This window comes from Microcaecilia unicolor, chromosome 10 (genome assembly GCF_901765095.1).
Source record: "Microcaecilia unicolor chromosome 10, aMicUni1.1, whole genome shotgun sequence".
NCBI classification, from domain to species: Eukaryota; Metazoa; Chordata; class Amphibia; order Gymnophiona; family Siphonopidae; genus Microcaecilia; species Microcaecilia unicolor.
In genome coordinates, this window is record NC_044040.1 from 132,853,747 (window position 1) to 132,868,280 (window position 14,534).

Genomic DNA, 14,534 nt, shown 5'->3' on the forward strand with positions numbered 1-14,534 from the left:
AATGAGAAGCTCGGTTTTGGTCATATTTAATTTCAGGTGGCGTTGAGACATCCAGGCAGCAATGTCAGACAAGCACGCTGAAACTTTGGTTTGGATGCAAGGTGAGATATCAGGGGTAGAAAGGTAGATTTGGGAGTCATCAGCATAGAGATGGTAGGAAAAGCCATGGGATGAGATTAATGAACCAAGGGAAGAAGTGTAGATAGAAAAGAGGAGGGGACCAAGAACAGAACCCTGAGGTACGCCGACAGGCAGAGGGATAGAAGTAGAAGAGGATCCACCAGAGTGAACACTAAAGGTGCGGAGGGAGAGGTAGGAAGAGAACCAGGAGAGGACAGAGCCCTGGAATCTCTGTCTCTTGGTTCAGAGCAGATACGATGGTATCTTGTGGCTTGGCTGTGTATAATGGATTTTTTTTATATGTGAAGGGTGGAAGCTGGAGTTGTGGAGGTAACTGAATCTGTCTGTAGGTTTCCTGTATATAGATAGCCATTGCTGATGGAAACTGTGATGTCCAAAAAATTGACTTTTTCTGGGGAGTAGTCAATTTTCACTTTGATTGTAGGATGGTATGTATTGAAAGAACCGTGAAATTGTTTTACAGTTTCTTCCCCCTCAGTTCAAATCACGAAAGTGTCATCAATATACCGGTAGTATTTTAGGGGTTTAGTCTGATATATATTAAAAAATATCTCTTCCAGTTCTGCCATGAAGAGGTTAGCATACTGGGGTGCCATCCTAGTGCCCATGGTTTGCAGATAGATATCATTATTAAAGCGGAAATAATTGTGAGTTAGAATAAATTTGATTAATTTTGTAATAGTTTCCGGTGAATATTGGTGGTCCAGGGTGGATGTTTTTAGGAGTTTATCACATACAGCTATGCCATCTGAATGGGGAATGTTGCTGTATAGTGATTCTACATTCATTCTCAGCAGAAGGGCACCCGGTGGTAACTGCTTGATGTTTTTTAATTTGTTCAGAAAGTCTGTGGTGTCTTCTATGAAGCTGTTTGTTTTGTGCATGAAGGGTTTAAGTCCAGATATTTCCTCTGTAAGTCTGTCAATACCAGATATGATTGGTCTGTCAGGGTTTCCAAAATCCACAAACCTGGAAACCCTGGCAGACCAATTATATCTGGTATTATAAAGAGCAGCGTTGGATTTTTTTCCTTATAAATTGTGCAACTTGATAGGTTAAATGATGAGTTGGAGTGGTGGGTGTTAACCTGATTGGTTGGGGCTGTTTTTGTGCCAGCCAATCAGTGCTGTGTTCCCTAATCAGCTGTTTAATACTTTAACAGTGGCAGAAAAATGCCACCACCATCTTTTCTGATGTTAAGAAGGAAGTCAAATGGAGTAAATGTGAGCTATTATCATTATATATTTTGTATTTTGAAAGTTTTGTTTGAGTTTTAAGCACAGTTTTTATGTTTTTTTTCAGTGAACCTCTTCCCTAAAAAAGAAAACGAAACCTGGCCATGTCGGCAGAGGTTCTGACTGCTGTTGAAAGCTAAGTAGCTTTACATTTTACTGCAATACAATTTATAAGAGTTCAAAAAAATTTTGGATAGATGATGATTTACACAGTGCTGCTTGAGAAAAGCTGATTCTGCAGCATTGGTGTTGTAAGATCTGAAGATCCTTTTCCTTAAAGAAAATGTCTTTATATTAGTGGATGTGAAAAGAGAATGTGGAGACAGAAGAAGTTTGTATGTTGCTGGGATTATATCTGTGGAAGTTATTTTTCAAGCATAGAAACTGACATTATTTTGGGGTTTAAAATTTTTTCCAGATATTTCCTGGGTCTCTCAGGAGACATGCAAATCTTTCCTGGTAATGAGAGAGGTTTTTTTTCCTTTGGGGCATTGTTTGTTACTCTGGTTTCCATGTTTATGCATGGTAAATTACGCTAACATGAAATATATATTTTTTTAATGACAGCGGCATAGCAGCATATTTTAGATGGGCCCACAGTTATTTTTGGTAGGCCTTCCAAACCATACCCCCTCCTTAGTCCTGCATCTCTTTCCCTTTCCTCTACCCCTGGACTTGCTATTTGCCCCCGCCTGCCACCCGGCAATCCCCCCCACTTCCCTGGCATACTTCACCACATTCACAGGCGGCAGCAATGCACATCCGCTATGCACACCTGTGCTGGTCTATGTAGGCTTTCCTCTACTGTGTCCCATCCTCGCTGACATCACATCATGCTTCTTCTGGCAGGACATGGCAAAGAGAAGCCTGCAGAGACAAGTGCAGGCAGCAGATGTGTGCTGTTGCTGCCGCTCGCAAACATGGTGAGGTAGATAGAGAGGGGAGTTGCTAGGCTACATACAGATCTGGGGAAAAAGAGGAAGCGAGGGGAGCCAGATGGCCACCCCAGAAGTGTGTTGGTGGGCCTGAGCCAAGAATGGGTGGGCCTATGCCCACCCATAGCTACACTACTATTTTATTACCCTCTTCAATTTTTTTCTGCAACTTCAGATTTAAATATAAGTAATACAACTTAATTGAAATAAAGTAAAATCTAATACAAAAAGAGCATTTTTCATTCTCCCCCCCCCCCCCCCAAAAAAAAAGAGAACATGTTTATGCCATCTGAAGCAAATAGGCTAAACACCAAAATTCAATCCTGTAACCACATCTAAAGGACTAACACTAATAATGAAGTAACAACCAACAATCAACTGCACATGAAAATTATGAAGTCTCAGCACAATTTCGCCAAATGGGTTAGTTTTGCACATACCATAAAAGAAATGAATCTCACTTCTAAGCAGGGGAATGTGGAGTATGATCTCAGTCTCTCAAATTTTCTGCTAACACTCGCTGTAAAACTTGCATTAGGTTTAGCTTTGTGGTGTTTAGTGTGAAGTCTGTGTGAGTTGATTCTTGTCTTTAGCATCTGGCCCGTTTCCCCACCATAAGAAAGGTGTGATGTTTTACTAACCAAAAAGACATTAATTGTGAAGGATAAAAAACAAACATATATTTAAACCCATTAAACACCACTATACACTTGCAAGAAAACTTTAGAAAAGAAAATATTGCCCCAAGCTGTAGGCCTTTGGGCTTCACAAAAAGGAATTGTTTTCTTCTCTTCTGAGTGGCTGTAGACACATCCAGAAAAGCCTGCAATTGTACATCATGATGTAAGGCATGACAATTTTTAAAGAACAAGCGCAGGATGAATCTCTTTCCACACCTGAAGAGTCTCCTTAACCTGCCCAAACTGGGCTGGAGAGTCCACACTATCTGATGAAATATCAGAAGGAACCTGTTTGAACAGTCGCAATCAGTTTATCCTTAATAGCTGGAAGTGAATCTGGAGCAATTTTCAACTTTGGAAAGTTTATAAACTTATAAGTTTTCAGCTTTTTATGTAGAATTAAATTATCCTTGACCAATAAAGTATCATTCTGCTTTAATTTTTAACTTCTTGTTCCAAATTAACAACCTTTTTCCTTCATGGCAACCACTTACTTTTCTTTTAATTGTAACTTAGTTGACAGTTGTGGAATCTGTGTTGCCAAGTTCTTGAATTAATCAATAAGAATATTATGAAAATTGTCTATCGCTAGCCAAACAGCTTCTAACGTAATATTTTCTTTGCATTCCTAAAACATCCATTTCCATTCATGAAGAACCAGTCAAAAGTTTATTTACAGAGATAGTCAAATGTTCTTTTTGTCTAGGTAAATTTCCAGATTCCAAAACAGGGATAGACAATGTCGGCTGAAGATGCTCCAAACCAAGATGAGAAGCCATAGCTTCTATGTCAGACTGCACTTCAAGCAGGTGCCCCGTTGAATTCCCAGAGCTGCAGTTGCTAGGACGGGTGGGACCTTTTTTCCTGGGAACCGACATTTCAAAAGCCAAAGGAGAGACAGGGCTCCTTCCACTGACGAAGCTCAAAGTGACACACTCACTGAGGCACTCCAAGATCTCTCGCCATGAACCAGAAAAGTATGAAGGATTGAAAGGGGGGGGGGGGGGGAACGTGCCATTTCTAAAAATGACTCTGAAACCAGGAGGTAAAAACGTCTAAAGATGAGAGACGTTTGTTTTTATATCAATTTGGCACAATGGAATGGATAAAACAAACCTGAAGGTATAAGGAGACTGCTGTGTGGAGAAGAGACACTTATGCTCAGAACTTTATGCTACCTGTTCTGTCCTAGGGCCACTGGAGTATGTTGCCCACTTAAGCAGATGACTTACTCCTGCTTGTCAGATAAAACAAAAGGAAACCTAAGGGCTCCTGCCACTTTTGTTTTTCTTGAATTAACAGAAAAGAGTTTTAGGTAATTACTATGGTACAAGAGATCCTTGATTAGATGAAAATGGGAGAGTGGATGCCACTACAGTGATGGATACTGGCAGTTAATGGGAATATCATTTGTGAAGGGATAAAATAATGTGGTTGCCATGTTGGTCCACTTTAAAGAGTTGGGGGAGAGGATACAGAAGTTTAAGGGACAAAAAGTAAAAAAAAAAAATCATCAGTTTTATGTTTAGCACCTTCCAAGCGCTGGAGATAGATTCCTGTTTCAGATGGTAAAGGTAAACAGAATAAATCAGTTTTAGGAGTTGGGTGAAGTCAGCGTGTGTGCAGAACAGAATGAGATTCTATAAAGAGGCCATATTACTCACCCACATATCCAATGAAGTAGTGTGCACTGTTGGGTTTCCCTCCAATCACTCCCAGAGACTGTGGCAGCATGAAACATTGCTGCAAACAGAGAAGGACAAGAGACTCAGGCTAGGAGAAAAGGTGATATTCCACTCAATATAAGTTACAGATAGTAGCAGGGCAAAGTGCTTCTGAACTCACCCTGTCACCAATATATTCAATTTAAGGATAAAGCAAAAGGCTAAAAGTCCCAGACTCCGTGCACCCTCCTCAAAGTCAGAGAGAGCTAACGTTACCTTTAGTGTTTCAATGTAAGCTTCATTTATCTCACTCAGTCCCAGGCGCAAGGGTATCAATAGTATAAGAGGTTTCCATAGAGATAGCTTGTCCATCATTCTAGCTTCAGGTGGGAATCCATTATGCAGTAGCTCCATGTCTGTGGAAGGAAATGCTGCAGCCCCAGTACAGGCAACACTGGGTTTACATAACCTCTCTGAGATAAAGAGGGAAGAGAAGGGTGGGGAGAAGGGGGCAGAGAAAAAGCACTTTAAGAGGCTGTTAAAAAGAAAAGACTTATTCTTCAGGACATGAGGTCAGCTGCAATATAATGGAGTTATCCTGAGACACATTGAGGGGCATAATCGAAAGGGACGCCCAAGTTTTGTTGAGGACGTCCTCGCAAAATGTCCCATGGAGGGGCGGGGAAACCCGTATTATCGAAACAAGATGGACGTCCATCTTTCGTTTCGATAATACGGTCGGGGACGCCCAAATCTTGACATTTAGGTCGTCCTTAGAGATGGTTGTCCCTAGACTTGGTCGTTTCTGATTTTTGGCGATAATGGAAACCAAGGACGCCCAAGTCCTGCCTCCGATACGCCCCCTTGAACTTTGGCCGTCCCTGCGACGGAAAGCAGTTGGGGACGTCCAAAATTGGCTTTCGAGTATACCGATTTGGACGACCCTGTGAGAAGGACGCCCATCTTCCGATTTGTGTCGAAAGATGGGCGTCCATCTCTTTTGAAAATGAGCCTGATTGGCTCCCCAAACCACTAGAAAACCATTTCACTTATAATTACTACTCTTGAGTAACTGTCACCAAAAGCTACCAATCCAATTTAAACATTCCCGTCTCATACCACCAGTACTGCTTGCTTGTTTAGTAAGTGTGGAAGAAATTTTCAAACTAGTCACATTAGGACAAAGACAGTACATACTTTAAATCTGTGGCTTTGCACCATTTCTCAAAGTGAAAGCAGCTTTGGGTACAAAGTAGGAATGTTTACTTTTACCTGCTTTTCCTGTGGACACACAGACTTTTGCTGTAAAACGTATGTACATGTCGTTGAAAATGCAAACTCTGTATGTACTTTTCCTCTCTACAAACTAAACAGTCACAGAATTGCCTCTTCTCATTGTGACTACACGTGCTATATAAAATACGTGGATTTAGCTGTGTTGGAGGGAGAACAATTTTCAGACACCTAATTAAAGCAAGTAAAACACTTTACCCAAGTAAATTGCTTTAAATTGTTCTCAGTCTTTAAGCATTTCTTTGATTAGTTGATTGCCATTTCTCTGGAAAATGGGAACCGAGACTCCATCGGTATAAACGCTTGGTCTGTTACATATAAACACCACTTTGAATGGTCGATTAAAACTATGCCTATTTTTAAAGAAGCCGGTTACATGAGCTACCAGTATTGCAGAATGAACCATGAGAAGTAAGGCTCTATTTAAGAAGCCAGATTCCTGTTTGGTGCAGGAAGCATTACATAAGTGGAAAAGGGCTGAACTCTAACCAACTTATTGTTAAAGATTCAAAGACAAGATGATCTGGACTATTATGCAGCAGGCCCAATATGTGAGAGATTCTTGGGTAGCAGGATTAAGTCAGCCACAGTTTAGAGTCCAGGTGGAGTTTGGCTTTTGCTCTGTATTACTGTTCTTTTTAAAGACTTGCACAGATCTTTAATAAAGGAGAAATTAGATCTTACCTGTTAATTTTCTTCCCTTAGGACTTCCAGACCAGTCCAGATGCTAACATTTGGGTTATGCATGCTTACCAGTAGATGAAGAATGAGAACACCAAAGCTTTGACTAGTATAATACTTCTGTGCAGTTGCCAAGTAGCCAGTATTGTATTCACAAAGTACAAAGTAAAATAACTTAAACCATTACCTTCCCCTTGGCTGTTCTCTGTACACAACATGCCACTTAATCACGTGCCACGTTGTGTCATAACTTGCTAGACGATTTTTATTTTTAAACAATCACATAAGCCAGGAAATTAAACTCAAAGAACTATATGCACACAATACACTCAGCTGAACAAATCAAGTACATAAGTATTGCCATACTGGGAAAGAACAAAGGTCCATCAAGCCCAGCATCCTGTTTCCAACAGTGGCCAATCCAGGTCACAAATACCACGTAAGATCCCAAAAAAGCACAAAACATTTTATACTGCTTATCCCAGAAATAGTGGATTTTCCCCAAGTCCATTTAATAATGGTCTATGGATTTTTGCTTTAGGAAGCCGTCCAAACCTTTTTTAAACTCCGCTAAGCTAAACGCCTTTACCACATTCTCTGGCAACGAATTCTAGAGTTTAATTACAAGTCCTCCACAACTGAACACATCACCAACGAAAACCAGACTTATCAAACACGACAACTTCTGTGCTCCCCAAATATACTTGCAAAAAATGGAGGATTCTAGACCAGTCTGGAAAGCCTAAAGGAATGAAAATTAGCAGGTAAGATCTAATTTCTCCTTTCTTGTTTGCCCTTCCAGACCGGTCCAGGTGCTAATGTTTGGGAAGTACCAAAGCAGTAAGAATCACCAATGGGACCAAAGGCCATATCCTGCCTTGCTTGCACATCTAACTGATAATGACTTGTGAAGGTATGCAACTAAGGTCAAACCGCCTGCAGCAGAATCAAACTGTTCTCTGCCCACAAGGTTGCCACCCCTCTTGTGGAAAATGTAATTTCAGCTCCAAAGGCACTGGCAGCCCTTTGAGAAGGTAGGCTGATGCAATAGCTTCTTTTAACCACCTCCTCAAAGTTGCTTTGGATGCCACAGCTCCCTTGTTGTGGCTCCCAAAGAAAACAAATAGATGATCCAAACAGAAGAACTCCTCCATCGTTTGCAAATAATATAACAAGGCCTGTCAGATATTGAGGCACACCAGCTGTTCCAAAGGTCCAGGAGGGTAATGGACTGGTTCACATAGAAAAATGCAGGCAAATAAAGACCATACGGCTAATCCAGTCTGCCCATCCATGCCACCTATTCTCTCTATCACTCCCATAGACATCCTATGTACCTGTCCCAAACTCTCTTGAATTCAGATACTGTTTTCATTTCCACCACTTCTATCAGGAGGCCGTTCTAAAAATTCACCACCCTTTCCATGAAGAACTATTTCCTCAGATTACTTCTGAGTCTATGCTCTTTCATGCCCCCTCGATCCAGAGCTTCTTTTCGCCTCCTGTGCATTTATGCCACATAGGTATTTAAATGTCTCTATCATATATCCCCTTTCCTGCCTTTCTTCCAAAGTTTACATAATGAGATCTCTAATGTCCCCATATGCTTTATGACAAAGACCACTGACCATTTTAGTAGCTGCCTTCTAGATCGATTCCATCCTGTTTATATCTTTTTGAAGGTGCAGTCTACAGAATTGTACACAATATTCTAAATGAGGTCTCACCAGAGTCTAATACAGGGGCATTATCACCTCCTTTTCCTACTGTCCATTCCTCTCCCTATGCACCCAAACATCCTTCTAGGTTTCGCTGTTGCCTTTTCTATCTATTTGTTTGGCTACCTTAAGATCATCACATACGATCACATCGAAGTTCTGTTGCTCTTTTGTGCACAAAAGTTCTTCACCTCCTAAACTGTTCTGTTCCCTCAGGTTTTTGCAGCCCAAAAGCATGACCCTGCATTTTTTAGCATTAAATCTTAGCTGCCAAATTCCAGATCATTCTTCTAGCTTCGCTAAGTCCTTCCTCATGTTATCTACACCATCAGGGGTATCTATAATATTGCAGATTTTGATATCACTTGCAAAGAGGCAAACCTTACCAGACAGCTCTTCAGCAATATTGCTTACAAAAATGTTAAAAAGAATTGGCCCAACAACCGAACCTTGCAACACACCACTGGTAACATCTCTTTCCTCAGAATGAGCTCCATTTACCACTACCCTCTGTCATCTTCCAATCAACCAGTTCCTAACCCAGTCAGTCACTTTAGGGCCCATACTGAGGGCACTCAGTTTATTTATTAGTCTTCTAGGCAGAACTGTGTCAAAGGCTTTGCTAAAATCTAAATACACCACATCTAGCGTGCTCTCTCGATCCAATTTTGGTTACCCAGTCAAAGAAATTAATCAGATTTGTCTGACAAGACCTACCTCTAGTGAAACCATGTTGCCTCGGGTTCTGTAACCCATTGGATTCCAAAAACTTTACTATTCCCCATTTTAAAAGTGTTTCCATTAATTTACTTACCACAGAAATCAGACTTACTGGCCTGTAGTTCCCAACTTCTATCGTACTTCTGCTTTTGTTGAGAGGGACCAACATCTGCTCTTTTCCAGTCCACTGGGACCACTCTCAACTCTAGAGAAGCATTGAAAAGGTCAGCCAGGAGAGCTGCTAGAACGTCCCTCAGTACCCCCAGATGTATGCCATCTGGCTCCATCGCTTTGTCCACCTTTAGTTTAGTCAGCTCCTCACAAACACAGTCCTCTGAAAATTGTTCAGGGACTACCACTCCTCCATTCCTATTTGTGTTTGTCTTCTGCAGTCCTGCTCCCAGCCCTTCAGCTGTGAATACAGAACAGAAATATTTGTTAAGCAATTCTGCCTTATCTTTATCAGCTTCTACATATTCCTCCTCTTCACCTGTGAGTCTCACAATGCCACTTTTGCACTTTTCTCCTATCACTAACATATCTAAAAAATGTTTATGTTTATTATACCATATTGGCTATTTTTTTCTTCTACTTGCATCTTTGCTTTCCTGACTACTCTACCAGCTTCTCTTAACTTTTCCAGAAATTGTCACCTGTCTTCCTCTTTCTGCAATCTCTTGTAGTTTATAAAGGTTAATCTCTTTTTCCTTATCTTTTCAGCTACTACTTTTGAGACCCAAAAAGGTTTGTTGCCCCTCACAATAGCTCCTTTCAGTTTTGCCACTGCTTTCTAGCTTCTTCCAGATGCTCCCATCCAAACAACAAATCTTTGAGGCAATCCCCCATCTGAATTATGTTATTTTTTTTTTTTAAGTCTAGAACCTTCACTTTTGAATGAACCCTCTCCACACCTATCTTAATATTAAACCACACCATCTAGTGATCAACATCAGAAATACTCTCCACATTAGTAAGCACTAAGTCCAGTATGGCCCCATCCTGTGTGGGTTCCATTACCACCTGCTGGAATACTTCTCCGAATAGAGAATCCAGGATCTCCCTGCTTCTAAAAGCCCCACAATAGGGATATTAAAATCACCTATTAGTTGTACTTCCCCTTTCATAGATATATTTTGAATGTCTTCAGTGAAATCTCTGTCCATTTCTTCTGTCTGTGAAGGAGGCCTGTATTATCACACCAATGCAAAAACATTTGTCAATCCCTCTTTCCAGATTGACCCACAGTATCTCTTCCTTACCCTGTAGGTTCTGCAATTGTGTGGATTTCATATTATCTTTAACATACGTGTCACTCCCCCTCCCTTTCATCCTCTTTCCTGAACAGATTATAGCCCAGTGTAACTATATACCAGTCATGGTTCTATGTGAACCATGTCTCTGTGATCACCACTAAATCCAAACCAGCCTCTTATATCACAGCTTCAAGATCTAAAACCTTACTTCCCATACTTCGGGAATTAGTATAAACTACTTTCCAGACATTGCCCCTTTTTCCCATTTGTGTAGAGGTATTTAATGCTTCACTTACCTGAGGGCTTGTACTCACCCGGGGACTTTGGTCACCCTGCCCCAATGATTCTGAAAAAAAAGAAACTACCTTGGCAGGAAGGAAGGAACAGTCTCCAAACCCACCTTTTCTGTGGAGATCAACAAGAAGAGTTCTCTGCACAACAATGCCCAAAGCTCTGACAGTCTCTCAGCTGAAGAAATAGTGACCAGGAAAACCATCTTTCAAGGTAAGATCCTTCAGCATACAACTAAACAATGGTTCGAAGGGCGATGACACCAACACTGACAGAACCAGGTTCAAATCACACTGAGGTATCAGTGAGCAGTGACGAGTTTTGATTAGTTTGACGCCACTAAGAAAACACAAACATATCCCGAGAAGAAGACAAAACTTTACCCTGGATCAGCCCTCAAAAATATGCCAACGCTGCCACTTGAACCTTCAAGAAGGCCAAAGCAAAACCTATCTTGAACCCAGCCTGGAGAAACTACAAAATCTCTGGCACAGACACACACAATGGCACACATCCTCTGTTTTGACACCAGTCTTCAAAGATATGTCAAACCCGTACATATGCCAGAGATGTAGACTTTTCTAGACTTCAACATGGTCGCCATCACCGCTGGAACGAAACCCTTTTTGCAAATATGTCCACTCAAGAGCCAAGATACAAGAGAGAATGGAGACGGATCTGGCATGCTGGCCCCTGAACTAACAGATGCTCCATCACATTTAGGTGCAGGGGAGCATCCACGTTCATACTGATGAGGTCCCCGTACCATAGCTTCCGGAGCTAATCAGTGGCCACAAGGATTAAGAGACTGACATGATTTTCGATGGGCTAAAAACACTTGACCCATTAAGAGCCAAGGCAGAAACACATACAGGAGACCCTGAGATGGCCAGGGTTGAACTAAGGTATCTATGCCTTCCGACTTTGCCTGAAAAACCAAAGTACCTGAGTGCTAGATGTCATCGCCATCAGATCCATCAATGGGAGCCTCCGAGCCCGAACTATCTGGTTGAAAGCTCTACTACTGAGGCTCCACTCCGCAGTGTCCAAGGTGTTTCTGCTTAGAGATTATCTGCTTAGACATTTTCCACTCCTGCCACATGTGCTGCGGAGAGATCCACAAGACGGGTCTCTACCCAGGACAGAAGAGATGCAGACTTCAGTGCCACCTATGCACTTTTTGTTCCACTCTGTCTGGTTCATATGTTTATATTTATTATAAACACTTGATTAAATGCCAAACTTGGAACAAGCCAAGTCCAGCCAATGTACAATAAAAAAAAGTATCAAAAAGGAAACGAACTCCAATTCAAACAGGCCAGATAAAAGAAACCATTTAAAAAAACAAAAACAATATAAAATAAACCAAAACACATAAATCAAAAACAAATATGTACACGCAATGATTGCCCCCATCGAGATCCCATCAGTGATTCTTAACGGGCTTCAAAAGCTTCAGTAAAAAGTTGTGTTTTAAAATTAGTTTTAAATTATTTATAAGATAAATCTACATGAGGTCCCAGAGGCAAGGAGGTACCACCATCCAATTGTCGAGGCGTACTCTCACTCTCCTGCGCTTCAAGACTAGTCAAAATGACTCCATGTAGAGATGAACTACCTGTGTCTCCAGCCTGTTGATCAATCATAAGGCTTCTTCAGGAGACCAATGCCCCAGCCGCTCAGACTGGTGTCTGTAGACAACAGCATCCACATCAGAGATTCCAAACTCACACCCTGTTGCAGAAGTGCTGAGTCTAACCACCACTGCACACTTCTTCTTGTTTCCCTCCACAGGGGTGTGGTAGCCGTGTTAGTCCACTCTTAAAGGTTATCAATAGAAATCAAACAAAATAAAACATGGAAAAGAAAATAAGATGCAGTGCTTTTTTTGTGCCGGTACGCAACGGTACGGCGTACCGGCACCTTTTTTTGCCCGCCCCGCCCCCCCCCCCCCCCCCCACGACACTCCGGGCGAGTCCTGCACTTAGTTTTTTTTTTTAAGACTCAGAACGTGCGAACGATGCAGCCGGCAGCGATTGAAAGAGGCTGTCTGGGCTGGCGTCTGCGTCGGAGCTTCCCTCACCCTCTGCGAGTCCCGCGAAACAGGAAGTTGTAACAACGAAGGCGGGACTCGCAGAGGATGAGGGAAGCTCCAACGCAGACGCCAGCCCAGACAGCCTCTTTCAATCGCTGCCGGCTGCATCGTTCGCACGTTCTGAGTCTTAAAAAAAAAAACTAAGTGCAGGACTCGCCTGGAGTGTCGCGGGGGGGGGGGGGGGAGGATTGGGGAGAGAAAGAGGGAAACCAACAGAGGGAAGGATTGGGGAGAGAGGGAAACCAACAGAGGGAAGGATTGGGGAGAGAGGGAAAGAGGGAAACCAACAGAGGGAAGGATTGGGGAGAGAGGGAAAGAGGGAAACCAACAGAGGGAAGGATTGGGGAGAGAGGGAAACCAACAGAGGGAAGGATTGGGGAGAGAGAGGGAAACCAACAGAGGGAAGGATTGGGGAGAGAGAGGGAAACCAACAGAGGGAAGGATTGGGGAGAGAGAGGGAAACCAACAGAGGGAAGGATGGGGAGAGAGAGGGAAAAACAGATGGAAGGATTGGGGAGAGAGGGGAAAAACAGATGGAAGGATTGGGGAGAGAGGGGAAAAACAGATGGAAGGATTGGGGAGAGGGGAAAACAGATGGAAGGATGGGGAGAGAGGGGAAAAACAGATGGAAGGATGAGGAGAGAGGGGAAAAACAGATGGAAGGATGGGGAGAGAGGGGAAAAACAGATGGAAGGATGGGGAGAGAGAGGGAAAACACAGATGGAAGGATTGGGGAGAGAGGGAAAAACAGATGGAAGGATGGGGAGAGAGAGGGAAAACAGATGGGAGGATAGGGAGAGAGAGGGGGAAAAACAGATGGAAGGATGGGGAGAGAGAGAGGGAAAACGGAAGGATGGGGAGAGAAAGAGGGAAGAATGCAGAAAGAAATAGGGGAGACACTGGAAGGATGGGGAGAGAAAGCAGAGCTGCTGGATGGAAATGAGGAATAGAGAAAGACTGGAGAATAAGAGGAAGGGGCATGGGGAGAACAAGGGTGAGGAAAAGATGAAAAGCCACAGGTAGATGAAGGAAATTAAAGAATGGATAATAAGAATGAATTAAATCTGGACAGAGAGAGAGCCTGAAAAATATTGAAGAAAGCAAAGAAAAAGGAGACAAAAATGACAAATGGCACAGAAGAGTTAAGCGAAAACAAAGGAAAGCAGAATCACAGACTGGGACCAATATGGAAAGAAAAACAGTCACCAGACAACAAAGGTAGAAAAAAATCATTTTATTTTCATTTTAGTGTTTGTAATATGTCCAATTTGAGAATTTACATTGGCTGTCTTATTTTGCACTGGGTATACTGGAGCTGTAAGAGCTTACAGAGATTATTTATCATGAAAAGAAATCACGTTATTTTTTTCTCCTATAGTACTATAATATTTTCAATGATGTCTGTTTATATGCGCCATGGCTGGTATAGGGGGTGTGGTTAATGTGGGTGTGGCTATCATAGGGGAAGAGCCATATGTGGTGACCCCGCCCATAATGAGTACCGGCACCTTTTTTTCTACAAAAAAAGCACTGATAAGATGATACCTTTTTTAGTGGAAATAACTTAATACATTTCTTGATTAGCTTTCGAAGGTTGCCCTTCTTCGTCAGATCGGAAATAAGCAAATGTGTTAGTTGATAGTATATGTAAGTGAAGCATCAAAGCATTTCAATGACAGTCTAGCAAGGTGGGGGTGGGTAGGAGGTATGCATGGGAACATCAAAGCATTTCATTTCATTGACAGTCTAACAGGATGGGTGTGGGTAGGTGAGAGGAGAGTGTTAAACAGAGAAATACAACTTTATGGTTTATAATGGGCTAGAAAAC

At 42.1% G+C, this 14,534-nt stretch overlaps 1 protein-coding gene across 3 annotated transcripts in view; it reads right to left on the reverse strand.

The window, feature by feature from the left end:
* ATG4B (autophagy related 4B cysteine peptidase) overlaps nt 1-14,534 on the reverse strand; it is a 471,612-nt gene that overhangs the window by 165,299 nt on the left and 291,779 nt on the right. For all 3 annotated transcript variants that reach the window (XM_030215863.1, XM_030215862.1, XM_030215861.1), the window contains 2 exons: nt 4,932-5,128; nt 4,656-4,734 (listed from right to left, as the gene is read on the reverse strand). In XM_030215863.1, coding sequence (XP_030071723.1) covers nt 4,656-4,734; nt 4,932-5,128 — 276 coding nt within the window. The remainder of the gene's footprint in view (nt 1-4,655; nt 4,735-4,931; nt 5,129-14,534) is intronic.